Source organism: Neopelma chrysocephalum, unplaced genomic scaffold, assembly GCF_003984885.1.
Source record: "Neopelma chrysocephalum unplaced genomic scaffold, ASM398488v2 Primary Assembly neopelma1_100, whole genome shotgun sequence".
In the NCBI taxonomy this organism is placed as follows: domain Eukaryota; kingdom Metazoa; phylum Chordata; class Aves; order Passeriformes; family Pipridae; genus Neopelma; species Neopelma chrysocephalum.
In genome coordinates, this window is record NW_020897763.1 from 3,279,364 (window position 1) to 3,307,176 (window position 27,813).

The following is a 27,813-nucleotide window of genomic DNA, read 5'->3' on the forward strand; positions in this document are numbered from 1 at the left end:
GGAAGGGACAGGGAATGGGAATGGGAAAGGGCAGGAGCAGGGCATGGGAAGGGACAGGGAATGGGAAGGGACAGGGAGCAGGGAACGGGAAGGGACAGGGAATGGGAATGGGAAAGGACAGAGAGCAGGGAACGGGAAGGGACAGGGAATGGGAATGGGAAGGAGCAGGGAATGGGAATGGGAAGGGACAGGGAGCAGGTATTGGGACAGACCCAGGAGTAGGTAATGGGAAGGGTTTGGGAACAGTAATAGGAAGGGGCAGGGAACAGGTGCTGGGAAGGGTCTGGGAGCAGGTACTGCCCTGGTACCCCCAGGGAATGGGGACGCGGGTGGGCTGAAGGACTCAAGGGCAGGAACACACGCACATGTACCCAGCATGGACACATGTGCACACACATGTACAAACACATGTGCACACACATGTACACACACGTACATGTAAATCCCCCCCGGCCGCCTTTGGGCCGCGGCCCCTTTAAGAACCCGCCGTACGCGCCAATCAGACCCCGCCCCTCTCTGGGCCCTTCAGCCAATCAGCGCCTCCCTCCCTCGGGCCGCCACTCCCGCTCCCCGTGGCCGGGCCTGGGCCTGCCCCGCGCCCCGGGGGCACCGGGCACTGCCGCCCTGCCCGACCCCGCCGCCGGCCCCGCCACCGCGGCCCCGAGCCCCGGGGACGAGCCGCCCTCACCGTGCCGGAGCCGCCGGACGCCGCGTCGGCCATCTTGGAGCCATGTGGATCTGTGCGCATGCGCCAGGGGCGGTGCGGGGACGGGCGGGCGCGCGGGGCACTGTGGGAGTTGTAGTTCGGGCGGGGAGGGAGCACGTGGGCGGCGGCAACAGCTGGATCCAGCGGCACACCTGGATCCCTGCACACCTGGATCCCTGCACACCTGGATCCCTGCACACCTGGATGTCACATACACACACACACCTGGATCTCACCCGTACATCTTCATCCCCCCATCCACTCCAACCCTCCTGCCAAGGCAGGGTCACCTGGAGCAGGTGACACAGGGATGTGTCCAGATGGGGTTTATAACGAAGACAGTTCAGCTCTAGAGCACGGGGACTTCGAGTTTTTTGCCAAGTCAGCAATGTCTGCACAGACACACATCGACATCCTGATTTACTTCGTCCCTAAGGCTTGTTCATTCCGGGATGTCCTGGAGCCAGGGATGGAACTGCTGCCTGTGCTCTGAGCAGCTCTCCCTTCCTGCTGGTTAGGCTTAAAAGTACACAAGTTCTTCCATCAAAGAACATCCTGACTCGAGCCAATCCTGTCATATTCCACGTGGTGCAGCAAGCCCAGCCCCTGCCTCTGCAGGGTGACCGGGAACACAAACCTCCTGCCCCGGCATCACAATCCCACTCGGAAATAATTTACTAAACCCCCTTTGGAAGCCCCAGGAGCCCTGTAACCATGGGAGCAGCGAGGGTTTCCTGTTGTAAGTACTGTGTGTTCCGAGCTGCTCCTCGGTGTGACCACCTCGTGCACTCACGCGTCCGTGATCAAAGCTTTGCTCTCACCAAAGTGTTTCACAAAGACAGCACAGGAAACCACCCCCCCTCAGCTCCCACCCCTCGCTTCCTGTTTTAGCACATGTGTGGGAGAGCAAGAACACTGTGAGAACCAATTGCTGCCCGTGAGAGGGAGAGGGGAAAAAAAAGTGATGTAAACAACAGCTGCCAGGCTGGGAATTAAAGGTCCTGAGTGCACTGGGGCTGGGTGGCAGCACAGCTCCCACAGGCTGCTGGTCCTCACCTGCAGCAGCACCAAAATCCCTGCAAGGACAGGGAGAGGAGGAGGCAGAGGAAGGGGGAGGTCGGATCGTTCCTGGCAAATGCACCTGCTGGAGCAAAGCAAACTTCTTGATCACCAAAGGTAGGAGGCAAGGTGGTTTCAGGGGCTGCCAGTGGGCTGTGGAGGGAAATCTGCCTTCTGGGTGCAGGGGTGACAGAGCTGTGGGCAGGGCTGGTGGGGCAGGATTGTGCCAGGGATGTTCAGAATTCCCTGGAATGGCTGGGGAAGGGGCGGGTCTGGAGGTCTGGCTGTGGTGTGATCTGCCAGGCTGTGATGCCACCCTGTCCCCTCAGCAGGGAGGGGTTTGTGTGCCAGGGCTGGGGGTGCAGGGGCAGCCCAGAGTGGGCTGAGGGGATGGAGAGCTGAGTTCAGAGGTGGGAACACAATCCCAGACTGGTTTGGGCGGGAAGAGACCTTGAAGATACCCAGTGCCACCCCCTGCCACGGGCAGGGACACCTTCCACTAGCCCAGGTTGCTCCAAACCCCGTCCAACCTGGCCTTGGACACTTCCAGGGATGGGACACCTGTGCTGAGACACTGAACCCTCCAGCTGAGGAACTCGAGGTGCTTTCAGAGCTGATAAAAAGCAGCACCTGACATTGAAATACTCCCGTTGGTGGCTCAGTGGCCTTGGAAAGCTCCCCCAGAGCAGTGCTGTCCGTGTGGGATCAGCACAAGCAGGGTACCCCCAGCCTGGCAGAATCCCCCAGCCCTACAGTGATGGTACAACATCCCTGGTGTGGGTGTGTTGTTCTTCCCTGTGCACAGCCCTCCTCTGACTGATGGGGTGGGAAGAGAAAACATCCATAGAGGTCCAGTGATGGTGATTGAAGAGTTTGAACCTGTCTCTCAAGGGCTCTGAAATCAGTCAGCTGGCAGCAAAATGAACAATGCAGGGTGGGGACAGTCTGTGTGCCTTCCCAAAGGCTGGAACCTTTCCCTTCGTTTCCCATTTTACCAACAATCATTGGTGTCAAACCGAGAAAGGGAAAGGTTTGTGTGGTTTAACCCAGAATTACAGGCAGATGATTTAAAAGGAGAGGCAGGAGTTGGGAATCCCAGGTACTCTGGCACTGAGCAGTCGGGTGACCCCGGACAGGAGAACATTCACCTTGTTGAGGTAGAGCTGAACAGTTGTTTTTGTACATACAGTCCTGGGGGGAGCTGTGACGCTGCTGGAAATTCATCTTTTAAAAGAGTATAATGGGAACTGGTGACTTTTTGGGTAGGGAGAGCCCAAGACTTCGTTATTTTTCGAGCAGGGGAGATGCTCAGCACAGCAGAAGAGCCCACAGAGGGCTGGGGGTGTGACCCTGATGTTTGAAAATCGCAGCTTGGAGAGAGGTGGGTGATGAGATGGGAGTCACTGAGCTCAGTGTAGGGGGGGGAATTTTGCAGCCTGTGTCAGGAATTTTTCAGAGTGAAGCTTGAAGAGGTTTATTCTCGTGTCCCTCTGAACTCCCTCCGTGCCTGTGGCTTCCCGAGATGTGCCTTGGTTGGTCCCCGAAGGAGGCAGGTGCCCTCCTGCCCGGGTCTGTCCCAGCCCTGCTGCCACCAGAGGGCACGTGGTGACCACGATGTTCTCATTTCTGAGCCACCTCGTTCGGCAGCCAAAATCACCCGCAGTGAATTCACGAAGATCCTCCCCCCCCCAGCCCCGAGGGTGCCACCAAAAGCTCCTCTGAGCCCCCCCAAATCCCTCGACTGACCAGATCTGGGGGGAGTTGTGGTGCAGTTTGATGATGACAAACACTTGACGGGCAAAGGAAGCTGCTGCTGCTGGGCAAGGAGGGAATAAACTGCTCCTCTGAGAAAGTTTTGGGGGTTTCCCCCCTAAGGACATTGGCCTGTGCCTTGCAGGGATGAAAACTCAAGCACGGGGAGGTTACAGCCACCTTGGGGCTGCTGGTTTTTATTATTTTGTTTACAGTTTTGAGGAAGTGTTTATATTTGGGGAATATTATTTGTTTGTTGGTCCAGAGCAGCAGTGGTGGTGGTGTTGGCAATGCACCTGGGGGGTTGTTCAAGGCTCTCTAAGTAAAAGATTTCTCGCTGGGTTTGTTGTTTGGTACAGGAGGATGATCCAGAAAGGATTTCCCAGCGAGGTTTAGGGGTGTAGATAAACTCTCTGGATAGTTCTGAGAGGTCCCTTCTGGAATTTAGACTCAATTTCCAAAAGATGCAACAGGCACAGGGGGTGGAGGAGAGTTTCCAGAGTGCAAAACGCCTCTCAGGGTGTGAGTTAAGTGTTCCAGGGCGGAATTTTCAGAGTAAAGCTTGGAGAGGTTCAGTCAAACCTCCAAATAACCACAGGGGAGAAGGTGTCTGTGGTGGAGGCTCTTTGATCTCACAGAGACATAACAAGGTCCAGGTGCTGGGAGTGCAGGGCAGCACTGTGAGAGCAGGAAATCAGCTGCATCCCTCGCAGGGGAAGGGGATTGGGCTCCTGGAGGGTGCAGGAGTGCTCCCAAAATGCCAGGTGGGATGCAGGTAAGGCTCCACAGGAAAACTGCCTGTCTTTGGAGAGTGGTGTTGTTTATCTGCAGATAAACTGGACAGGTGTTCCCAGCCAGTCCCAGCTGGATCCCTTCCCAGCTTGTCTGTGCTGGAGTCTGACCCTGGAGGGTCCCCGGCTCAGCTCCCCCCACCCCGTGTCTCCCTCAGCAAGTTTTGCTCCATCAGGATGAGCCTGTAGGAGCAAGGAGGTCCCAGGAGCTCTGTCTGGCCGGGCTGGGATGTCAGAGCATCTTTCCTTCTCCCATCAGCCGTCCCTGGGGTGATTGGTGTTTGCTGGGCCTTTTATTTCAACATTCAGCTGATGTGCAAACTGTCCCTTCCCACTGCCCCGTGAGTCAGGGCCATATCTAATCCTCCAGGCATGTCAGCCCCACTCCAGGCTGGGCAGAGCCTCTGCTGAGGATCTTGCTCAGCTCCTCCTGCCTCCCCAGTGACTCAGGGGATGTTCTGCCCCAGCTCTGGGGTCCAGAGGTGATGAGGAGATGGGTCAAAGCTGCTTTTGTGCAACCGGTTTCACGTGAACTTTGTTTTCCGAGGGAATTCCGAGGTGTTGTTGTGCTGAGAGAACAGGCAGAGGAGCCCTCCAGGTTTGGGGGATGCTCCCCAGGGCAGATTCCTACAGAAAACACGACTGGTCCTCACGTTTTCCCCCCACACTGGATGGGATAACGAGGTCTCTGCCCGGTCTCATCTGCAAACTGTCATTGTGACTTCCCATCCTGGCTTTGGGCAAACTGCTGCTGCTTTGGCCTTGCCCCTGGTGCAATCCCTTGGGATCAGGGATGCTCTGGACCATCCCGTCCCCAGCGGTGTCAGGGACAGCCAGGGGCACGTTTGGCAGAGCCAGGACTGGCCTGGCCCAGCCTCTCTGCCTTGTGCGGGGGTGATGATGAGCTGGCCCTTTAGGGGATCCTTCAAACCAGCTGGAGGGACTCTGGGAGAAGGGACACTGCCTCTGCCTCATCCCTGGCATGGATTGAACCCTCCTCTTCTCACCCACTGACTGAGCAGGTGCCAGTACAATGTGTGGTCACAGCAAACCCAAATTATCCCTCTTTGCTGACCCCCCTGGCCACACGGGGCACATTTTGCCTGGGGCCATGAGCCCATTCCCCACCTCAGGGGGGTCCTGCCTGTATTGAAATGTCATTTCCAGAGGCTCAGAGGTTCGGGCTGCCAGAGGAGGTGCTGCACACACAGAGGGCACCCTCGGAACACAGATGGCAGTGAAGCCAGGCCAGTGCCTGCTGCTGCACACACCCCTCTGGCTCACACCTCGCCAGGTGAAGCCCCCTGTGCTCCCAGAGAGCTCTGTGCTGTGGATTCCCATGGGATTGTGCAGAGGGAGGTGCTGGTGGTCCCAGGGGTCACATTTCCCCCCCCATCCCGGAGCAGGAGCCTCACACAGGGCACTCATCACACTCATCACACTGGAGCTTCTCTGCTGTCTGTGCCAAACCCCCCTGGCACTGCAGGAAACCACAGCCAGGGTGGTGCCTCCTCGGGGGCAGGAATCCTGCTCCTCCATGCACAGCCCGGGGATGGGGATGGGGATGGGGGGGTGGGATGGGCTGTGGGCAGCTCCCACATTCCCCCTGGAGCATCCAGGGCCAGCTGAGTCATTCCTGCAGCGGGTCATGGGCTGACCTGGCTCTGCTTCCCAGCAGAAGGACGTGAAGGTTTGGGAAACCCTCCTGGGCCGTGGTGCTGTGCCCGTGGGTCCTGTCTGAGCATCTCTGAGGGGCAAGGGAAGGGTTTGGACGGGTTTGAGGAGCCTCAGACGTGGATGTGGCTGGTGAATCCTCCCAGGTTGGACTCAGGGGGTTTGGGGGATGTGGTGCAAACTTCCTCTGCTGCTGGGAACTGAGCAGAGCCTTGGAGGGCCTGGCAGTGACCTTCCCTTGCTGAGGGTGTTCTTACCCACTTTTGAAATGGGATGGGGGGAAACAGCTGAAGAACCAGCAGTGGTTTGACTGGAAGAGTTGCAGAGTTGGGCAAATTCTTGGAGTTACAGGAGGGGGTGACAATAACGGGCTTGAGAGGGACAGTTGTCACCTTTTCTTGCCCATTAAATCTGTCATTTTAATCTGCTGGTGTTTCTTAGCAAAGCACTTTGAGCAAATGCCTGTATCCACAAATCTGAGCCCAGAGGCTGATGAAAGGCACTTTTTTCTTCCCAGTGGGATCCTGGAAATACAGAAGCAATAGCAATGGATGAAATGTAGGGACTTGTGTGAACTTATTGGACCTTCTCAACAGCTCAAGCTGAGTTTAGAGCTCGGGTTTGGACCGATTCTTGTTTGATCAAATCAGCTCCTTGTCCCCATTTTCACATGAAATGAAAATTGTCCCTATCAGGGCAAGAAGCTGATAAAAGATTCTTCCTAAGAACAAAGCCTGAGGTTGATTCATCTGTGCTCAAAAAAAAAAAGGATCTTCAGGGAAAGGGGAGGCTTCTTGGGGAAAAACCCTGAAATAGGCAGTTGGGAGAGTGAGGTTTGTTAAATCCCTTGAATAACATTAGTTTTCTTTCAAGGACTTTTTTTCCTCCCCCCTCAAAAAAAATGGCTTTTTTACAGCCTTCCTTGACTTCAGGAGGAACCCTGTTGCTAAAAATCATAAACCCTTCAAAGAAGGATTCCTTTGCTGGTGTGGAGGTGCATTCAAACTGGAATTAGGTGCTTAAGGATTTTTGTCCAAATGGATGGAGAGACCTGGCTGGGTCTGTACATCCCCCTCCCTCTCCCTGTGCCCGTGGAACAATCCCACTGTCCAGGTGGGAGGTGCAGCCAGGCTGCTCCATGAGAAGCCTTGGGCCTTGGAAACACCCTCTCTACCCTCTCCCCTCCTTGGGAGGAAAGGGAGGCTCCTGCTCATGTCATGGAATAAGCCTGAGCTGGGAAAACTCCTGCAGAGGGCTCTTGCCAACCCAAAGGCAGTGGGTCTGTGGAGGTCCTGAATCATCCAGAGCCGGTGGGAACCCAGAGCTGAATCCCCCCAGAGCTCTGCAGCCCTCGGGGGGGTTCTGACCCCCCTCCACCCCAGCCTGGCAGGGCAGTTTGGTCTCTGGGGGCTGCAGGAGCAGCAGTGAGGCACAAGGGGTGAGGCAGAGATAGGGGGTGGCAGCAGCAGCTGTTCAGGATGTGCCGCTGATTCCGTGACATCTCCCGCCCTTTTTGGACATGGAGAGTTTGGGAGAAAGGAGGAGCAGCCCCTGATAAAGGTCCCCGGGGGTGTCCCCTGTGCCCCACAGCCCCGGGGAGCTGCCCCAGCTGGGAGGCCACGATAGGTGCTGTGTGTTCACCTCCCTGCCCGGGCACAGGGACAGAGATCAGCCCCCTCCTCCCTCACGGCTCCGTCTCCTCCTCTCTCTCTGTCTGAAGGTTTTCTCCAAAACCTCCCTTAACTTTCCCTGGCAGAGTTTCTGCCTTGGCTCCACTCGCTGCCCCTCTTGTGCAATTCCCAGGGGAGTGGCCTTGGTCCCTCTGAGGGTCCCACCTGGTGATGGTGGGCTGGGAAATCCCCGATTCCTCCATCCCAGGAAAGGCAATTTTGAAGAGACAGGAAAAAAAATGAGTTAAGACGATGTTTGTGGCTACAAACTGCTGGTGCTGGATCACATCCCTGGGTAAAGCTTCCCTCTGGGTCACTTGGGTTTGGTGTGAGGAATTCCACTGAGTCAAGAGGGTTCTGGGGTTGCCCCAAGAACTGATCTGAGCGAGTTTTCTGGGGCTGGAGGGAAGGAGATGGAAGGGACAAGGCTGATATTGGCCCGTGGAGACGGGGAAGAGCAGGGCTGTGCTGGGAAGGGCTCCTGGCTGAGCTCTGCCCACACTTCTCAGGGAGGGTTGTGTTTGTACAGGGGGCACAGAGCAGCCACTTCCTCAGCCTCACCACCAGCAGGGTCTGTTCTGGGGTTAAAAAGGCTCCGAAGGGCTGATGAACCGAGTTCCCACGGGGGGCACGGGCCACGCTCCACGTGCACACAACTGTCACCACGGGGGCACCTCGCTGGGTTTGCCCTCTGTCTGTGATGAAGGGAGGCCCCACATCTGGCTGTGGCGGTTGAACAGGCTCGATTTAATCACAGCCCCGGGGAGAGGAGGGCAGAGAGGGCTGAGGAGGGAGCACAGGGCACCTGCTCCCCAGGCAGCACCACCCGGCCCAGGGGGGAGGGAAGTGCCCGGATCCTGCCCAGGGAAGGACAGTGGGATGGTTGGGACCTTGTGCCAAGCTCTTGTGCAGTGGCAGGGATGTGGCAAAGGCCTGGCAGGGAGGGTTTGGGCAGCTCCGTGTCGTGGCTTCCAAAGGGGCGTTTGCAGGAGGGTGTTGAGCGGTGGGACAAATCCGGTGTCCCAGATCCCAGAAAACGTGGAATCTCTTCTGTTAGAATCTCTTAGGCTGTTCCCTGACTGCCTGCTGGGGCAGCAGGAGCAGCTCGTGTGGGGATGGCTGAGCTGGAGCTGTGGCTGCTGCATTTCCCTCTGCTCTGCCCCAGCGTCAGGTCTTGAAGGAAATGGGCGAAAAAAGGCTGAAAACTGCCCTGGTTTGGGACATTTTTCCTACCTGTCTTGGATGGCAAAATTGGGACTTCCCAACCTGAAGCCCTCGGGCCAAATCTTTTTCAGACCCTCCACAAAGAGCCAGGGCTGTGCTGACCCTCTGAGCAAACCCAAGGGGTCGGTTCTCTGGGATGTCCCGTGTGCCAGGGGGATTCCTGAGCATGGATCAGTGGCTTCCCTGGGCTCTGCAGGGCTGGCCTGCACCTCTCCAGCCCCAGGCTGGCAGGGTACAGGTATTTGGGTCCCTGGGTCTGTTCCCAGCTGCAGAAGTGACTCTCACTTAGGCTGGGTGGAAAATACCCTGAAAAGAGGTGAAACTTGGCTCTTTGGTGAGGAGCCCCTCAGAATCAGGATTTGGGGGCTGGAACCCAGAACTGGGAAAGCCTTTGCAATCACCGAGGAGCTGGATCTTCCCAGCAGGAGCCAAGTGTTTTGCTGACAGGGTGATGGGGTTTGCCAGCCACTGCTTTTTTCCCCCCTCTCTGCTCCCCTTTGGCAGTGGGTGGACACTGAGGCAGCAGCTTTTCCAAACCTCCCCTTTCCTCCATCCCCTCCTCCTCCAGACCCGGTTATTGATGAGATTTGACATGTGATAGGTCCCAAGGCAAAAGCCACATCACAAGAGAACATGAGCAAGAGCTCAGGGAACAAAAAAGTCCCCAAAGAGCTGAGCAAGGTGAGACCGAGGGATCTGGTGTCAGCCCCTGGCCCGGGTACAGCTGGAAGGGACTTTCTGGAAAGGGTTAATGCCAGGACCTCTGCCAGGCTCTGGAGCCCTCTGAGCAGCGGTTTTGAAATCTGATTTTCTTTTTTGCAACCCAAGTGAGGTTTTTATCAACTTCCTATGTGAGAGCAGAAGTTGGAGCGGGTGCAGGGAGGCTGCTGCAGGAGCCTGCCCTGGCCCCTGGCCCTGGCCCTGCAGTGCAGGAACCTCAGCTTGGGCAAACGGGAGGTTCAGGGCAGGGAACAACCCCAGAGCTCAAATATATGAAGTGTTTTGCTTTATTCTTTGCATCAGAGCCCAGGGCAGCCCTGCTGCCTGTGCAGGTCTCTCGCTGGTCTCATCCCACCCGAGCGCAGGGCGTCCTTGGGCTGTGCCAAATTCCTTGGCAAAGCAGCAGAACAACTGTTTGTGCCCCTGCCTGGAATGCCCAGGGGCTGAGACCTGCACTGGGGCCTGAACTCCCAAATCAGGCAAGGCCCAAACCAGCTCTGCCCTGGGTTTGTAGCCAAAACCCCCCCTGTGTCAGCACCAAGGGAGGGGAGGAGCAGCATCCCCGTGGAGACACATCCATCCTGCACTCTCCACTGGTCCTGGAGACACATCCATCCTGCAATCCTGGTCCTGGAGTCACATCCATCCTGCACTCCTGGTCCTGGGAGGTGTTTTGCTGGCACGAGGCTGGCAGTGGAGCTGGGGGATGTGAGTCCACAGGCTCCAGCCCAGGAGTTCTGTGCAGTTTGTGTTATTCCTCTCCACAGCAGCTGGGGATTTGTCTTCCAAGGGCTTTTCACTTGGAAAAAAGCCTGTTCTGAACTCAGGTATTCAGGGGCTGGTGCTTTTCAGGCCAGCTCAGGTTTCTATGTGCACATGTTTTATGGGGGAGCTGGGCCCAGGCAAGCACAGATGGACTCCAGGCTTATGGAAAGTACCTTCCAAACCAGTCCTGGGTGAATTTCCAGCCTGAGCCAGGAAATAAATAAATAAAGTGGGAGGTTTGCCCTTCTCTTTGGCTGCTGTATTTAATTGCATTGACAGGCAGAGCCCAGGTCAGCCTCCCCACTGGAAATACCCCAGAAAGTCTCAGATTTTCAGAGATTTCCCCAAATTCTTCATCCGGGGAGATGATGGTTTTTATCTTTACCTCATCAGTTTTCTGTCCTCCTGCCCAGGAGGGAGCCAGGCCACCCCTGCAGGCTGCTGGGGTGCAGCTGTGTGGGTCACTTACCCCGAGTTGAGTGGCTTGGCCAATGCAGGGAGTGACGAAATCCCAATATTTTGGGATGCTCCAAATCCCGAGTGCCCCCAGAGCGAGCCCAGGGTTCAGCAGAGGGTATGTTCAGCCCTGGCACCCCAGTGACATGCAAACAGCTGATGGGGTGTGAGAGCAGCAGGGACAGCACCAGGGTGGGGAAAACCTGCCGTGACTCTGGCTGGGACAGCGCGTGGGGAAACTGCTGCCCGGAGCTGTTGGGTAACACTCCTGCACTGCCTCTCTTCAAAGGCCTTGTGCCACATTCTCCTGCCTCACTTGCAGTTGGTTTTTGGCTCTGATGCAACTGTTAAAGCCCTGTGAAAGCTTGCAGAGCTCAGGGTTCAGCCCAGGGCGTGAGCAGAGCTCGGAGGAGGCGGCTCAGGACCCCCGGCAGGATCTCTGCTCTCAGCAGTGGTTTGCAGGTTTTAGCTCAAAGCACCCAGACACATCTTCAGCACCTCCTGTGCCTGCAAGGGCCCGGGCTGAGCCAGGGCTGCAGGTGTGAGGCTGCCAAGACACGGGGAGGGGAAACTGCTCTTGCCTTCAGGGCTGCCCTGCACTCCTCAGCTGTGCACCCGACCGGCAGCCTCTGCAGGTGAGCAGAGATCGTTGCTGAGCATCTATTTTCTCCTTAACTTTCACCCTGCAGGAAGTAAATAAACACTCATGAATACTTTTAACGGCGTTTGTCGGGTTAAAATAGGTTTGTTTGAATGGGCTTTGTGCCTACACGTGGGGACCAACCTCAGTGGGGGCTGCGGGGGATGACTGGTGGCAAACACCAGCCCTGTCTCTCAACCTTTTCCACCCTGGAAAGGAGCCCTGCAGCCCTGCCACCAGCAGCCACAGGGTGACCATCCTGCCTGTGGGTGTGGAGGGGGCTGAGGGCTCCCCTGTTTGCGTCACGGAAGGAACCATCCAGGATTTTGGTGGTTATAACTCCAGAACTCAGGGATTTGGTCTGCCTTGCAGCATTTCCCAACCCCATCTAGTAGGGGAGTCCTGTCAGGCTCGGGATGAATACACAGTCCATGGTTTATAGGTTATTACTAATTAGGGTCATGTGGGTAATCTCCACTGGTTTATGCCTGAAGAAGAGGGATCTGCTCCTTCCCTGGATGTCACACTGGTCTCCAGAGCTGAGCCAGCTCCTGACCCAGGCAGGAGCTTCCAGGGCACTCTGGTTGATGTGTTCACAGCAAGAGCTGACACTTGGATGAATGTGTCTCCCCTCTCTCAGGCAGATCACAATCTCTGTCCTGAAACAATTCCTGCAGACACTTGGCATCACTTCACACCAACCCAGGAGCGGGGGACAGTGGGACAGAGGAGCTGCCCTGGCAGGGGGCTGGGCAGTCACTCCACAGGGAGTGCAAATATGAATACTGGAGGTTATTTCCAGTCCCTTATGTGCTGTAGCAGCCCCAGCAAAGCACTGACACACAAACAGGCAGATTGGACCCCCTGGGGGAAGGGAGGGGGGGGGCTGAGCCAAACCATGGGGTGTCCCCTTGAAAACCTGTGTCGTGGCACAGCCGCCTCTGGAAGTGCCCTCAGCTCTTCCCCCCCTTAATCTTCTCTCTGTGCAGGGCCCTGAGCCTGATGATACCTCAGGGCAGCCTCTCCCCCTTGCCTGGGCACGGGAGGGCAGTGCCAGGGGCTCCCAGCAGCTCTATCAGTCCCCAGCCCCACGCAGTTGTTTGTCTCGTTTCTCTTTTGAGAGCAGCTGGATTCCAAGAAACCCAGGCAGGGAGGCAGGAGCACAAAAGGCCCTTTTGCTTATCTGTGACCTGTCTGGTGGCAGGGAGGCCACAGGGCCCTGATAACAGCCGGGCTGGGATGCAGGATTAGGCACCGAGGTGCATCTGCAAGGATCTGGGGGCAGCCAGACGTGGCACAGCTTCCCAGGCACTGCCCCCCGAGCAGCACAGCTGCCTTCCCACAAAACTGAGGCTCCCGGGGGAGTTTCCTGGGGGCTGGAAGTGTGACCTGAGTCTCTGTGGAGCTGCCTGTTGGTGTGACACCCGTGGGACTGTCCCACCGGGGCTCCTCCACCTGGTCAGCCAGACTTGGCTGAGTCAGCCAGAGGATGAAGAGTTTATGGGAAAGGGAGGACAGGCACACACAGCTGGAGTGTTTCTTTAGCAAACAGGGCCAGAAGTGCTGAAACGTCTCGGGTTGGTCCTGATGGAGAACAGGAGGATTTTTGTGGGATGGGAGGAATGTTTGCTGCCCAGCTCCAGTCCGTGGAGAGACCCACTGTGGTGAGCCTGGGCTGGAGCAGCAGACAGGGCACCACAGGCTGGGTTTGTGTCCTGCAGCCTCAGTCAGAATTCCCCTTCATGGGCATCCCAGCCCAATCCTGCTCCTCCCCAAAGGATGGGCAGCCCAGCCTGGCCTGGAGGTGAACAACAGGAGGGATCAGCTGGGCACGATATAACACAGTTATTCTCAGGTAGAAAAATCAAACCCTTCCCAGCCTCTCTGGAGAAAAACATCCTCTGAAGTGTCGTGTTTTGCTGAGGCCTCCCTGTCTCTGGAGCCGTTTCCAGCGGGGCTGTGGTGGGCGGAGGGACAGATCCCCAGTAAGATGCTGGGAGCCACACCCTGCCAGCCCAGTCCCCTGTCCTGGGGTGACTCAGGGCCAGCTGGGGTGTAGCCTCTGATGGTTATCTTCATCTGCCCTTGAGAATATTACCATTTTTCCCCAGCTCGTTTTCTGGTCCCCCCAGTGTTTAGGCTCCCGTGGCCCAGCTCTGATTTCCGTTTTAATTAATTGCAGGAGTCTCAGTTTCTGTGTTTCTCATAATAATGAGCATTTCTTTATTCCAGCTCTTGCTTACACAGCACGAGTGTGTGCTCCCAGCAGGGCTGAACCTCTGGGGCTCAGGAGATGGAGATCTGGGCTGTGCTGCAGCCTGCCAGGGGTTCCTGAGCTGGGGGAGCTTTGTTTGCCAGCACAGCCAGAGCAGCAGATGCTCCCACACAAATATGGTCGTGCTTTACATCGACACAGTTTATTTTACATAGATACTGATTTAAATATAGTTATACTCAAGTGGTTCTGCCACCACAATATCCTTTGCGTGGGGGAAGGAGCGAAGCTTTGATCTGGATGGAGCCCACCTGAGTCTGAGGCTGAGCTGGCCTGACTCTCTGCCAGGCACAGCTTTTCCTGTGGGCACCCTCTGCAGCCAGGCAGGTCCTGTCCCTGGGCTGGCAGAGTTTATCCCCTCAGGCTGGGGCAGGGACAGACCCTTTGGCAGCCGTGGGACTTCAGTGGCTTCACCCAGGACACAGATCCCAGCCTGTCCCTGCTTCCCTGGGCTCTTGGATCTCAGGCAGATCCTTTGTTTCTGCCTTATCTAGCAAGGTTGGCACCTCCTGAGCCTCTCCCTGTGTGTGTCGGGGCCCAAAAGGCCCTGATTTTGGGGTAGGGGGTGATTTATACCCCTTGTAAGGCAATAATAGCTGTTGGTTCCCAAATCCTGGAGCTTGTGCCACCCCTTGGAGCAGGTCAAAGTCCTGCTGGGAATGGTCACTGCAAAAGCCACCACTCGGCTATTAAGGTCCCTAAATCCTGTCTGAAGCTGATTAATTTACACCAAGTTAATTACCAGGTGCCTTTCCAGTCATTCCACTGCACGATGGCATTTTCAGGGAGAATTAAATCCTTTGCTTCTGTGTTTATAAAGGTCTTTTGAAGACATAATCTTGTAGCATCTTCCACCATCTCTACCACCTTGAAGACATTTACCACCATTAATAAGGGAACATCATTAATGATTAATCACCTAACTATGAATTGGGTAGGTTTAGTGCCAGGTAGGTGCTGAATAAATGCGTTTGCTGAGCTCCATGTTCACACCTGCTCTCTGGAATGTCTGGATAAATTCAATGGAGAATTATGGACCTCCTTTATCCCATTTGTCTGGAGGGAAACTGAGGCACAGAGCAGCTCCTTGGTCTGCCCAGGCTGCTGAGCAAGGCACAAAAGAGCTGGGAAATTAATCCCTGACACCTCCTGGCTCTTTCCAACGTGTACTTTTTTCACTGTAGACATTAATCACATACACATATTATCCAGGTGAGCGGAAAAACGCTCTGCATTCTCCCTGGGAAACTCGTTCAAGAAACTAGAAAACAGAAATTGCTGTGCTGCTGAAACCTGGGGCTGATTTAACAGTCTGCCCCCTCAGAGAGGCCTCAATTAGCTGAGTCAGGAAGGCAGAAGAACCTGCACGGGCAGACGAGGGATAATTTGCAAGAACCGTTATCGGCGTTGCCTCTGCAGCCCCTGGTTCAACATCTCCCCTCGAGCCTTTCAGAACACGAGACACTCCCGGTGTCCAGAGGACATCCGGGCTCTTTCTGGCTTGTAATCTTGCGGGAAGTTGGCATTGCAGGCCCCGAAGGAAGTGGCAGGAGCCAGGAGTGGTTGTGAGCTGTCAGCCCCCGAGGGTCGTGCTTGGGTTGGGGCAGTGGGAAGATGGAGGTGGAACGGGGAGCATTGCCATGCGCTGCACTGGTGTCTCTAGGAAACCTTTCAAGCACTCCCAGGCCCAGCAGTTTGCTAAGAAGACCCAGATCTCATTCCTTTCACTGCACTTGCCAGCAGAAAGGGTGTTTGTTGGTTTTTTTTTTTTAAGCAGGATCTGCTCCTGGCTCCACTGCTGCTGGTCACAGCTTTTGTTGGGGAAATTAAGCCCTTCCGCATCGGGCCGTGCTTTGGGCAGGAACACATCGCCTGAGCCGGGCTCTCAGGGAGCTCTGTGTGCCTGGGGGGGCCTCACTGAGCCCCCAGGGACCCCACAGCTGCACCTTGAGCCAGGCAGCCAAGTGGGGACTGCAAATGTGCTCTGAGCTCCTCTGCCCCGGAGCGTGACCGCGGCAAAGGGGCGAGAGCTGCTCCGATGCCCTTCGGCAGCTCCCCCCGAGCCAAGGATTTCCCAGGGGGACCACAGGCCTTGGCAGGGGGTGCTGGGGCTGGGGGAAGCTCCCGGGGTCTCCTCATTGCTTCTGTGTGGCTTGAAGGAGGGGGGGAGTCCCTTGCAGCCTCTGCTCAGACACCCCGTGTGTTGCATCCGTGGCCACGGGATTGAGCTTTAAATCAAACAGGGCTGATCTCGGGGCAATCTCCACCTCAGGCATGGAAGGGAGGGGGCAGGTTTCTAAATCCAGACCCTGGTTCTTCCAGTGCCTCGAGAGAAAAACACTTGCTGAGTGCCTTTGAAAACCCAGCCCTTGATCCAGCTCTTAGTTTTCCCTCCTTATCCTCCCTTTCCTTCCTCTCCCCAGCTCCCTGAGCGTGCATCTTCCCAGCCTCCGTCTCTGCCTGGGCTGAGAAGTGAAAATCTCGTGCCAATTTGACATTTGCCTCTTCTGAATGCAAGAAGCCCCTGGAGCTCAGGTGGGAGGAGAAACAAGTCACTCTGCTTCCCATCATGTGCGTGCCCAGGGCTCAGCCTGGGAAACGGGAGCCCCTTGGCTGAGTCTGCCCGGCCGTCTGCTCCTGTCACCTCACACATTTGTCACAGAACAAGCAGAGCAATGTAGTTCATCTTCTCTTTGCCCAGTTCTCTGCTTCCTCCACTTGCTGCTCGCAGCTCTGCCCCCGTTCAGTTCTCTCCTGCTCCCCAGGCGTGCTGGGGGTGAAGGTGTCTCTCTCCTTTTCTTCTCCCGAGGGTCACAGTAACAAAGTTCAGCTTGGCCGGGGGACCAGGCTGGTCCAAAACTCAGCAGGAAAAGCCAAAGGAGAGACTCCAGAGATCTCTGCTGCGGAGTCACCCTTGCAGAACAAAGGCAGGGCCATTCCAGGTCAAGGAACAGCAAAGGAACAGCAAAGGAGCCGCCGCTGCACCCGCCGGGCCACAACGACCCCGTGTCCTTGTCCCCACGTCCCTCAGTGTTTGCTCCTGATTCCCTCCCAGGCCTTCAGCAGGCAAGGACCTTCCCAGAGAGGTCACAGCCCCAGGCACTGCTCAGTCATGGAATCCTGGGATGGTTTGGGTTGGAAGGGACCTTAAAGCCCACCCAGTGCCACCCCTCTGCCATGGGCAGGGACACCTTCCTTCCACTAGCCCAGGTGGCTCCAAGCCCCGTCCAACCTGGCCTTGGACACTTCCAGGGATGGGGCAGCCACAGCTTTCTCATCTCCAGGCTGAACAGCCCCGACTCAACAATCCCTGAAGTGCTTGTGACACCCATTTATCTGCTGTGTGACACCCACTTACCTGCTGTGTGACACCCATTTATTTACCTGCTGTGTGACACCTCAGGGGTCCAGAACAGCAGCTGCACTTCCAGCATCTCCAGCTGGGCCAGCATCCCTCAGCTCGGAGCCATCAGGAGGGAGGGGGCAGTTTTTATGGCAGTGCCAGCTCCTGGCAGCCCCACAGCCCTCCCTGCCCGGCCCCAGCCGTGCGGATAATCCGGCCAGGGCTGCTCAGCAGCTCAGCTCTATCAGTGCCCCGGGGCTGGCAGGGGCTGGCAGGTGGCCGTGCAGCTGGGAGTGTCCCCAGGAGTGTCCCCAGGAGAGGTGCAGAGCCAAAGGCAGCTGCCAGCTCCCCTCGTCTGCTGGGCTGTGGAAAACCACCCAGGGAGGAAGAGGCTGCTCCGCATCTCTGCCTCCAGAGCAGCAGGAATTCCATCCCACACACAGGGATCAGAGCTGGGTCACCTGCACCAGGCACCCCCGGGCAGGACCTGGGGCTGGGGTGGGTTTGGGGCACACAGAGCACACCACACTGGGATTTGGGGGTTGCAAGTGCCCAGCCTGGGCCTGGCACTCGTCACTGGGGAGGGATGGGCCGGTCCTGTCAGTGCCCCAGTTTCCTCAGGGATAACTGGGGATGTTCCTGCATTCCTTGGCTCTGCTCATCCTCACAGAATCACAGAGCATCGAATGGTTTGGGCTGGAAGGGACCTTGAAAATCACCCAGTTCCACCCCCTGCCATGGGCAGGGACACCTCCCACTACCCCAGCTTGCTCCAAGCCCCATCCAACCTGGTCTTCTCCGGGCAACCTGTGCCAGGGCCTCACAGCCCTCCCAGGGAAGGATGTTTTCCTGGTGTCCAACCCAATCCTGCTCTGTCAGTGGGAAGCCATTCCCCCTTGTCCTTCTCCAGCAGCTTGAGTTGAGCAGTTCCAAAACACTCGTAGCACCAGAGGGTTCCATGCCATGGATCCATCCCAGTGTCTGCAGCCATCCAGAGCAGAGCACATCCAGATGGATTTAAGCCCTTTCCCCCTGAAATCCGTCTGGACCAGCCCCCAGCCCCTGCAGCAGGCTGTTCACTGCCCAGATGTGAGCTCTTGTTTTGGGGACATGCTCTGCCAGCTCACCTTGTGAGTGGTGCTGAGGAGCTGCAAAAATAACCTGCAGAGCTCTCAGGGCCATTGCAGGGGCTTTGTTTGTCACTCACAGGGGAAGGAAGTTCGTGTTTGAGTTGCCACAGCCCTGTGCTGGTCAGAGCCTGGCTCTGGGGTGGCACTGCACTGCACATCACTCCTGCCTGTCCCTTTCTGGCTCCTTTCTGACTCCTTTCTACTCCTTTCTGTCCCCTTTCTGAACCATTTCTGGCTCCTTTCTGCCCAGGCTCGTGTACTCAGGTGAGCAGGATGGTATTTCTGCTCCCAGCACCAGGACAGGAGTGTTTTGGCCCCCAGGGAAGCCTCTCAAGCCTCTCCAAAGCTGGGCTCTTGAGTAAGAACAGTTCAACAGGGCACAACACCATTTTTTTTTCTAACTCAGCCATATAAACCAGTACTGATTTCCACTTGGGGTGTCTCAGAAGGTGCATCTTCGGGGCAGAGTGGGCAGGCAGGAGCAGCAGTGGGCTCAGAGCACAGGTAAAGCAGTAGCTTAGTGCTGAAATAAACGGGGAATATTTCAGGTGACTGCTGGAATCCCTCCCCCAAAGATCTCCCTAAATACAGTGGGAGTACTGCTTGCCCACTGATGTGTTCACAGGGTGAACCTCATTAGCATGTTGTTAATGTCAGTAATTACTGGTGCATTAATGCAGCAGTTTATGCAGATAATACACAGCTGGGAGAAACGCATCCATATTTTATTAGGGATAGCTGCAGCCCGGGGAGTTTGGTCTCCACAGATCTGCTGGGGTGTACAGAGGTACCTGACTGCCACAGTCACAGGGAACAGACATTTGTGCCATCAGGGAAAGGTGTTCTGGGAGCAGAGCCCAGGGTTTGTACGAGACTCGTCCTCCAGGTTGTTGGGACGATGGCTGTGCTGTGGGATTGTCCTTTATTGCCCTTTATTGACACAGGGCTGACATTGCTCTTCCCCTGCACCTGCCACTGTGCTTTGCAGGTCCTGAGAATTCCCTTTCCTTGGCTTTGCACCCCGAACTGGAGGGAAGGGCTCCTGGGGAGGACACACGGGCGGGCGTTGGCTGCGCAGGGTGACACCAGCCCAGCGGCTTTGGGGGGTCCCTGGGGGTCAGAGTGGGGGGTCTGCCCCACACACGGCCCCAGCTGCTCTGCTGGCCCCAGCCCAGTGCCCTGGGGCTGGGACAAGATGTTTCCTTTGGGCTGCACCACGGGGAGCTGAGGGCAGGCAGAGCCTCCTGCCCACACTCTGCCTCCAGCCCAAAGCCCCCCCGGTCCCAGCCCAGCCTGAGCTGGGGGGTCACAGCCAGGCACGTGCCCCACGAGTGGGGGAGGCAGTGGGGTATCAACAGAGCCCTTCTACCCCCCAGAACACCCCCAGGCACAGAGCACAGTCCTCCCCCCTCCAAGGAGCAGAGTCCAGCTCGGAGTGGAGTGATGAGGCTCCTCCTGCCCATGGCCCCAGAGCCTGATCCCACAGCATTCCCACTGTGAGCCTTGTCCTGACCTGATCCCTCTGCCCTTCCAGAGGGAACAATCCTCCCAGCCCAGCCTTGGGCACAGACCTGCCCAGGCTCCAGCCCCAGCCCAGTTTAAACCCCATCCATCCTTCCTGCCCTGAGCTCAGTCCATCACACCCCCCTTTCCTCAGGCTGATCCAGCCCTGCTGCCCTGATTTTCCTGCCTGTTTTCCTTTGTGAGCTCCTGGAAAATGTGGCTGGATGCTCCCATGCAGGGATCAGCTGGGACACGGGCCGGGGGTGCTGCCCCATCCCACAGCAGACCCAACATCCAGCAGGAACACCAAGCCCAGCTTCCAAGGATTTTCCTTTCCCCTTGTTCCAGCTGGGCCAGACACCCTTCCTCAGCCTTTCCCTGATCCTTTCTCCAGCCTATCCATGGGAAATTCCCTTTCTGCTGCTGTGCTGGGGAGCCTGGAGCTGGCTGTGCCTCCCTGCCACATCAAATGGAAAATAACCTGCAACCCCAAATTCTTAGAAAAACCCAAAGGCATCTCCTGTCCCGCCCAGGCAGAGGCAGCGAGATCAGGGCAGGGCAGGAACGGGCAGGAAGGATGGACAAGGGAAGGGTGTTGTAAAAAGATGTATTTCGTGTGTAAAATGTCAGGGCAGTGTTTTTTAGCAATTTGCATAATTGGTGACCACAGATAATCCCCTGAAATGACCTAAATATATCCCAGCTGGGGGCTTTCCAGGCCCAGTTTGCTTTATGAAATTCATTGGTTTCAGCTTTGCATTTTTTTTCCTATGGTCTTTCTTTCTTTCTTTCTGTCTTCCCCAGAAGAAGAACCTGAATTTGGCTGGTTTCTAAAATGCCGATTTGGGAGCAAAACCAAACATTCACCTGGGCATGGCTCACTCTGGTTACGAGTTTGAGTCAATGAAAATGCGACTGAATTTTAGATTTCATCAGGAAAAGGGAACTAAGGCAAAAAACCAGCTGCTAAAATGACAAACTTTTTCAAATGCTTTTCATAACACGTCAGGTGAAATGACACTGAAATCTCCTCTGGCCTGAACTGTCAGCTGAGCTGAACTGGGGCTCCACTGGACTCACATCTGGCCCAGCTGCTCCAAAACTGAGACCCTCCAAAGCCATGGCCACTTTAATTAGACATTTTCTAAATTTTACTCAGAAATTTCCTAAAAAAATTAGGATTTTTCTCCCAAATGATTGGCCAAAAGATGTAGTGAGTCGCTCGCTCAGTCCATGTTTGCAAATGTCTCTTTTCACCTATTTAATATCTTTCCCATCACTCCTTTGCTCTGTTCTGGAAGCCACCTCAGCAAAACGCTTCCCTACATCCAACTGTTCCTTTCCTATAATATAATCTTGATTAAGGAACTCATGATTAAATGGATATAAACCCCAGGAACAGGCATGGTTGGATGTGGGTGTGAGGGATAGAGTGTGAACCCAAAGAGCAGCAACAGCCACACTTTTATTTAAATAGAAAATTCATCCAAATTGGGCCCAAACCTGCTCTAATAAGTGGATTTAAGTCAATGAAAAAGCTGTATTTTGGAATACAAAAGCTTGGAAGCAGCAAGGTTTATCCTGCAGGATCCTCCTGTGTGTCAGTGCGGGATATATCTGGGATTGCTGGGATTCAGCATTCCATGACATCACTCTGAGCTAATGAGCTGGACTCCAAAGCCTCCCTTTCAGGGAAAGACATTGGGAAACACGTCCCCCGGGTCAGATGTTCCACTTGTGCTCAACCAAACCTCCCTTTGGTTCAGTGGAAGCGTTTTTGTTCCGTTAAGGATGTCTGAGGGATGAGGAGGAGACAGACCCAGCTCTGGTGGGGAGTCAGCAGCTTGAGAGCCATGGAAATCCTTGGAGCAGGGAGCAGGGAATGGCTGGATGAGCGGGGACGATGCCTCAGCTCCCTGTGCCTGGGATTCCTGAGCACGGGAACAAACTCCTGGATGGGCCAATGTTCTGAATCCCTGTGGTGTCCCAGCCTCAGCTGCTCCTCCTGGCCCTTCCTCATGGAATAGTTTGGGTTGGGAAGACCAAAGATCATCCAGTCCCACGCCCTGCCATGGGCAGGGACACCTCCCACCAGCCCAGGTTGCTCCAACCTGGCCTTGGACACTTCCAGGGATGGGGCAGCCACAGCTTCTCCGGGCAACCTGTGCCAGGGCCTCCCCACCCTCCCAGGGCAGGATTCCATCCCAATATCCAATTCAAACCTGCCCTCTGCCAGCTTAAGGCCATTCCCCCTTGTTCACCAGCGCTCTGTGTGTGCTGGACCATGAGCTGGGCCATCTCCTGCCCCAGGAGGTGACACCAAACTGCCCCCAGCCCCCCTGTGCCACGGCCCTCGCTCCTTCCAGCCGGGAATAGCTGCACCACCTCCCTGCTCAGGGAAACCACGGCAGATTGGGAGGTTTGTGCTCTGAGATCCTCACACCTGAAAGTGTGAAACGCTGCCTTCAGCTCTTTCTCAGGCGGGCACAGAACGGTGCCAGGTTTGCATTTGCTGTGGGGGATTTCCTGCAGCAGAGGACGGAGTGATTTGCTCATCGGACTTGGCTTCGTGAGTCCCTCCCGGCTGAGGAGCAGTTTCAGTTTGGTGTCACTGGTGACACCCTGCTCGTGGTATGAGTGAGGAAGAGGAGGGTTCAGCTCTGAGAAGGTCACAGTTGGACAGATGAATATTAAATAGAAGAGATAGAAACCAGGGGAGAAAAGGGGCTGATGGGGTTTGTGACAGTCTTTGGAGCCAGGACTGTGTCCGGTTCTGGTCACTCACTGCAAGAGAGACATGGAGGGGCTGGAGCGTGTCCAGGGAAGGAAATGGAGCTGGGAAGGGGCTGGAGCAGCAGGAGAACTGAGGGAGCTGGGGGGGCTCAGCCTGGAGAAAAGGAGGCTCAGGGGGGACCTTCTGGCTCTGCAACCCCCTGACAGGAGGGGGGAGCCGGGGGGGTTCGGGCTCTGCTCCCAGGGAACAAGGGACAGGAGGAGAGGGAACGGCCTCCAGCTGTGCCAGGGGAGGGTCAGGTTGGACATCAGGAGGAATTTCTCCATGGAAAGGGTGGTCAGGCCTTGGAAGGGGCTGCCCAGGGAGGTTTGGAGTCCCCACCCCTGGAGGTGCCCAAGGAAGGACTGGACGTGGCCCTCAGTGCTCTGGGCTGGGGCACAAGGTGGGGATTGGGCAGAGATTGGACTCAATCCTGGAGGTCTTTTCCAACCTCAGTGATTCCATGATGCAAAGTGACATGGATAAATGGGATTAGCCTCCATCCAAGCCCACGTGTGACACCAGCTGCCATCAGAATCAGACCCACATCTGTGTTGCCCTTTAAAAGCTCCAGCTCTTGGCAACTTTCCAATTTATCATCCATTTACAAAAAAAAACAATCCCATTTTTATGATTCAGCAGGAACAACATCACTGGGTCGAGCTCCTGGAACTCTGGAGGCCAGCAGGTTTTTTAATTCTTACCCTGAAGGAATTTCCTTTTTTAATGTTGCTGTGCTCTTGCCCAAGCCCCAGGAAGTCGACTATCTATATGGACAGCAGTGACCAAAATTTGGTTTTCCTGGAATTTTCCCTCCTTCCCTCCGCACACCCACACAATGGGCTTTTTAGGATGCCTGCAGTCTGTAATTTGCCTTTCCAGCCTGATAATGTGGCTTGCAGAGGCACCGCTTTTGCCAAGTCATCATCTGGGAGGAACCACTGCCTTGTGCAATGTTCACTTTGCCCCCCCCGAGCCCAGTTCCTGCCCCTCGGGCAGCACTGGCACCGCCGGGCAGACGCTGGGAACAGGAGGGAGCCCAGGAAGGCTGGGAAAGGGCCCCAAACTTTCAATTTCAGAAGACGCAGCCCAGAAACCAGAAGGACCAAGAACCCAGTGCTGTGGTTTCCCTTTGCCTGACTAAAGAAAAGAGCTGCTATTTTTACTAAAAATGTGGGACGTGAGGCCCTTCCCTTCCCCTGCTCGAAGGGGGGGACGCTGCTCACAAGGAGAGGGTGGGGGGGTCACCCCGGATTAAAACCAGCTGACTGATCCACACAACTCTCTCCCATAGATTCCTCAAATATTTCTTGCCCACACCATGGGAAGATTTATTTGTAAGGTGAGAGGAAGTTAGTTGGGAAAAGGGAATCTGATCTCACCTACGAAAATCCCCCTTTTTCATTTTAAGGCAGCAGGATTGATGTAATTCTCTGCCCCTTTCTCTTCTCTAGTCCTGCATCACCGTGGGCTTCTTGGGGCCTTCAGCAACACAAATCAGTGCCACGACACCATTAAAAGTTTGCAGTGTGTCACAGGAATTGCAGTAAATTAAAGCCACCTGCCCAGGGGAGGAATGGGATTCCAGGGTGTGTGACCTCTGTGTTCACTGTCATGAGGAGGATTCTGAACCTCTAAACCTCTGATCAAAAAGATGCTTTTCATTTTCAACAACCAAAAAAATCCTGAGCAGGGAGAACAAAGACTTGGGTCTTGTCTTACTTAGAGGCTTATTAACTTTGTGTGTTTGTTCATCATTAAAAGACTCTTCAGATGACAAAAGAGTACTAAATGTGTGAAAATGGCACATGTAGAAGTGACTTTAGGGGTGGGGGAGTAGCTGTTGTGGCACATCCCTCCTTTGGTTCTTTGTTCCTTAGCCTAAAAATACATGTGAGTGTATTTACAGAGGAATATTCCAGCAGGGCTGGTCAGAGGTGTCCAGCTGAGTCCCCTTTGTGTGGCCCTGCATCCTTTTGGGATGCAGGATTTTGGATACAACTTCTATTGCTCCTGTTCCCTTCAGAACAGAGTTTTGTGGAGTGGGTCCTCCCCAGGAGTGCAGATGTGGGGTGTTGCTGTGAGATGAATTTGGGTTTGTCTCCGTCCGCTCCCCTGTGTCCCCATCTCATCCTGCCAGTCCTGCCCTGGGCAGTGATTCCAGGAGTGCAAGGCAGGCAGACTGGGCTGATTTCATCTACCAAGAGATGAGGGTGCTCTGGAAGGTATTTCCCACCTCTCCCATTTGTGATTAGAATCGTTTGGTCCCACCCGGTTCTGCAAATGCCCCATCCCAGCACGGGGCTGAGGGGATGGTCAGGTCACCCCTTTGGGCACAGGGGCCTCCAACTGGCATTGGAAACTCAGTAGAAATGGACCTTCTGAGCCAATTCTCTCAACTCAGGGGGCAGCTTTTAATGTGCAAGTTTGAAGGCAGTTCATCCCCCTTCCAGTTAGACTGTTGTGCATTTTATACTGTTTTCTGGCACCTCTCGGTAGCCAAGTCAAGACATTGCAGCTCCTGTAGCCAGAGACAAACATCAGAGAGCAATGGGGCCAGTTACAGCTTCCCAGACCAGTCTGCAGCTTCCCAGACCAGTAAGCAATTCCAGTGGATCAAGGAGAAGCAGCCTCAGGTATCAGAATAAATCCTATGCTGGGGAAGTCACCGTGCAAAATTAACCGAAAGACTTTGAAATTCCTTTGACATTCCTAGAGTAAGCAGCCAGACAATGAACTTCTTAAAGGTGTTCCCAAACAATTGCTAATTATTCGGAAGAACGAGCCAGGGCTGACAAAGCCTTATCTCTGCAGCCCCCGCGGTTGTTATCTCCCATGGAGCCGCACCGGGGGAAATTATGGAAAGCAGCACAGGCTCCAAGCCTGCGCACAGCTGATTATTTCCACAGCCTTGAAAAACTTCGCTGAGACACCCAAAAAAAAAAAAAAAAAAAAAAAAAGAAAGAAAAAGTTATAGGACTTAAACGCTGGAAAAAAACACACCCTTGGAAACGTGTCGCGGGGTTGACAGCGGCCTGGCCGGAAGCAGAGGGGTGCGGGAGGGATGTGCGGTGGCTGGGAGAGCCCCGGGCTGGGGGGGGGTCCCGTGTCCCCCCCCAACATGGCAGCGCCGCCCGCGCCCCCACGTGCTCCGGTCCCGCCGGCCCGCTCCGGGCCCCGCCCCCGGGGGCGTGGCCACCGCATGCACTCGGTGCGGATTGGCCGGGCCTTGAGCTGGCCCCGCCCCTCAGCCCTCGGGGCTCGGCCGTCCCGGCCCCGGATTGGCCGAGGCGGGCGCTGGCCCCGCCCCCCCGGCGGGCGGCGGAGCCCCGAGCTCGGCGGGGCCGCCCGGGGAGCGCGGCCAGTCCGGGAAGCGCGGCCGCGGCCGCTCCGTCCGCCCGTCCGGCTGTCCCGCACCGCCAGCCCCCGGCCCTCCCGTCCCTGCCCCTCCAGCCCCCTGTGCGTCCGTCCCCGTGTCCGTCCCTCCGTTGCCCTGCCTGTCCCTCCAGCCCCCTGTCCGTCCGTCCGTCCGTCCGTCCGTCCGTCCTTCCTTCCCCCCGCCTGCCCCTCCGTCCCCTTGCCTGTCCCTCTTCCTGCCCTTCCATCCCCGTGTCCGCCCGCCCCTGCCGCCTGCCTCCCGGCCTCCCCCGCCGCCCATGGAGCTGCTGTGCGTGGAGTCCGTGTCCCGCGTGCCCCGCGCGGGGCGCGACCCGCAGCTCCTGGAGGACCGGCGGGTGCTGCAGAACCTGCTGAGCCTGGAGGAGCGGTACAGCCCCCGCGTGTCCTACTTCCAGTGCGTGCAGCGGGACATCCAGCCCTACATGCGGAGGATGTTGGCCGTCTGGATGCTGGAGGTACGGGACGCGCCGCCGCCCCGCTTCCCCCTGCGCGGGCACCGGCGCTGCTCCTGCCCCGGCGGGGGGGGAGCGCAGGGCAGGACCCCCTGGCCCGCGTGTGCTGGGGGGGTTCAGGGGTGCAGGGGACAATCCAGGGGACACGCCAGCCCGGAGTCTGTGCTCAGGGGAGGGAGTGATGCCGGTGGGCAGCGCGCTTTGCTCCTTTGCGGGCGCGTTGCTCCGTGAGCACCGGGTGGGCTAAAAGGCTAAAACATCTGTTCGCCCCGTGCAGGAGGAGCAGGACCCCCCTCCCTCCCCAAGAACCCACAGCTCACCCCACCCCTGTGGTGAGAGACCCCCAAAAGCTCCGGGCAGAGCTGGGCTGTCAGAGCCTCGGGCTGCAAGCGCCTGGTTAGGGGGGGAAATAATAACGCTACTATTTACTTCCCCAAATTAAAAATGAGCGTGGCTCGCTGCAGGATGGAGTTCGGGGCAGGAGGGGGGGATCTCAGGGGGTTCTGCATGAGGTGGTCGCAGTGAAGAGTCTCGATAAAGAACGATTTGCAGAGGACCGCTGAGGTCGGGATGGAGCTTCCCCGCCCTCCAGCCCGGCGGCTGCTGCAGGGAAGCTCCGTCAAAAGAAATAATGAACATTTGCTTTTTAAAAGGCTTTTTTGCCTTCTGTTATTTGATTTCTGCAATTCCCTTTCCGAGAAGGGCGTTAAATAAACGCTGCTTTGGGACCCGTCCCTGTGAAGCCCTGAAGGGGTGACAAGCGGGTGACAAGTGGCAGTTGTCACACCCGTGTCGCTGTCGCCGGCGCTGGGGCAGCCGGGGCTGGGAGGAGGATGGTGTTTGCTACAGAATGGGGAGAAACCGCAATGTTTTTATGGTCGTGTTGAAAGAAGGAAGTTAAATATGACAAGTGTTTTGATACTGTTGGGAGATAAGGGCAGAGGGCTGAAATTTGGAGCTGCTGGATTCTGTGGCTGAGGGAGGAGGACTTTTGGACCCAGCATTGATTTGGGTGCTGCCACTGACTCCTCTCGTGTCTCTGGAGCACTCGAGGTGGAGTTGCCAGCAGTGGATCCTGCTCTGTTAAGTCTCCAGCTGGGGATATGCTGGAACTGCTCACTTTCTCCAGAGATCCCCGGTCCCCACAGGGCAGGAGGTGGCAGCTTTGCTGTCCAGCTGGCTGGAGACATCTCCAGCAGGGGAGATCAGAAACGGGGCCAAATCAGGCCAGTTTGGGCTCATTTGTGCAGTTTTTTTAGCTGCACCTGAGTTCTGCTGCTTTCCCCAGGAAGATGAAGCCTCGAGGCCTCAGGAAGCTCCTTGCTGGTGTAACCCCAGGGATGTCACCAGGGTTTAACACCTGGAGCTCGTTCACCCCGGGGCTTCCAGAGCCCTGGCAAGTGTGAAACACCAGAGGCTTTGGAGCTGCGGTGCAGGCAGGGGCTGGGGAGCCCTGCCTTTACTTTGTGTCTCTGCCACTG

At 56.3% G+C, this 27,813-nt stretch overlaps 2 protein-coding genes across 3 annotated transcripts in view; one reads left to right on the plus strand and one right to left on the minus strand.

Annotated features, from left to right (window-relative positions):
- TAF8 (TATA-box binding protein associated factor 8) overlaps nucleotides 1-748 on the minus strand; it is a 6,006-nt gene extending 5,258 nt beyond the window's left edge. The window contains exon 1 of the mRNA XM_027695210.1: nucleotides 689-748. Within this exon, the coding sequence (XP_027551011.1) occupies nucleotides 689-748 (60 nt within the window). The remainder of the gene's footprint in view (nucleotides 1-688) is intronic.
- A 558-nt stretch (nucleotides 749-1,306) lies between these two features.
- Nucleotides 1,307-27,813, plus strand: part of CCND3 (cyclin D3) — a 36,414-nt gene continuing 9,907 nt past the window's right edge. Inside the window, exon 1 of one of the 2 annotated variants that reach the window (XM_027695212.1) lies at nucleotides 1,307-1,882. Coding sequence is in view for 1 of the 2 variants with exons in the window: in XM_027695211.1 (XP_027551012.1) it covers nucleotides 26,138-26,335 (198 nt within the window). In the remaining variant the exon portion in view is untranslated. Of the gene's footprint in view, nucleotides 1,883-26,124; nucleotides 26,336-27,813 lie in introns of those variants that run through there. The other variant, XM_027695211.1, reaches the window with a different exon arrangement.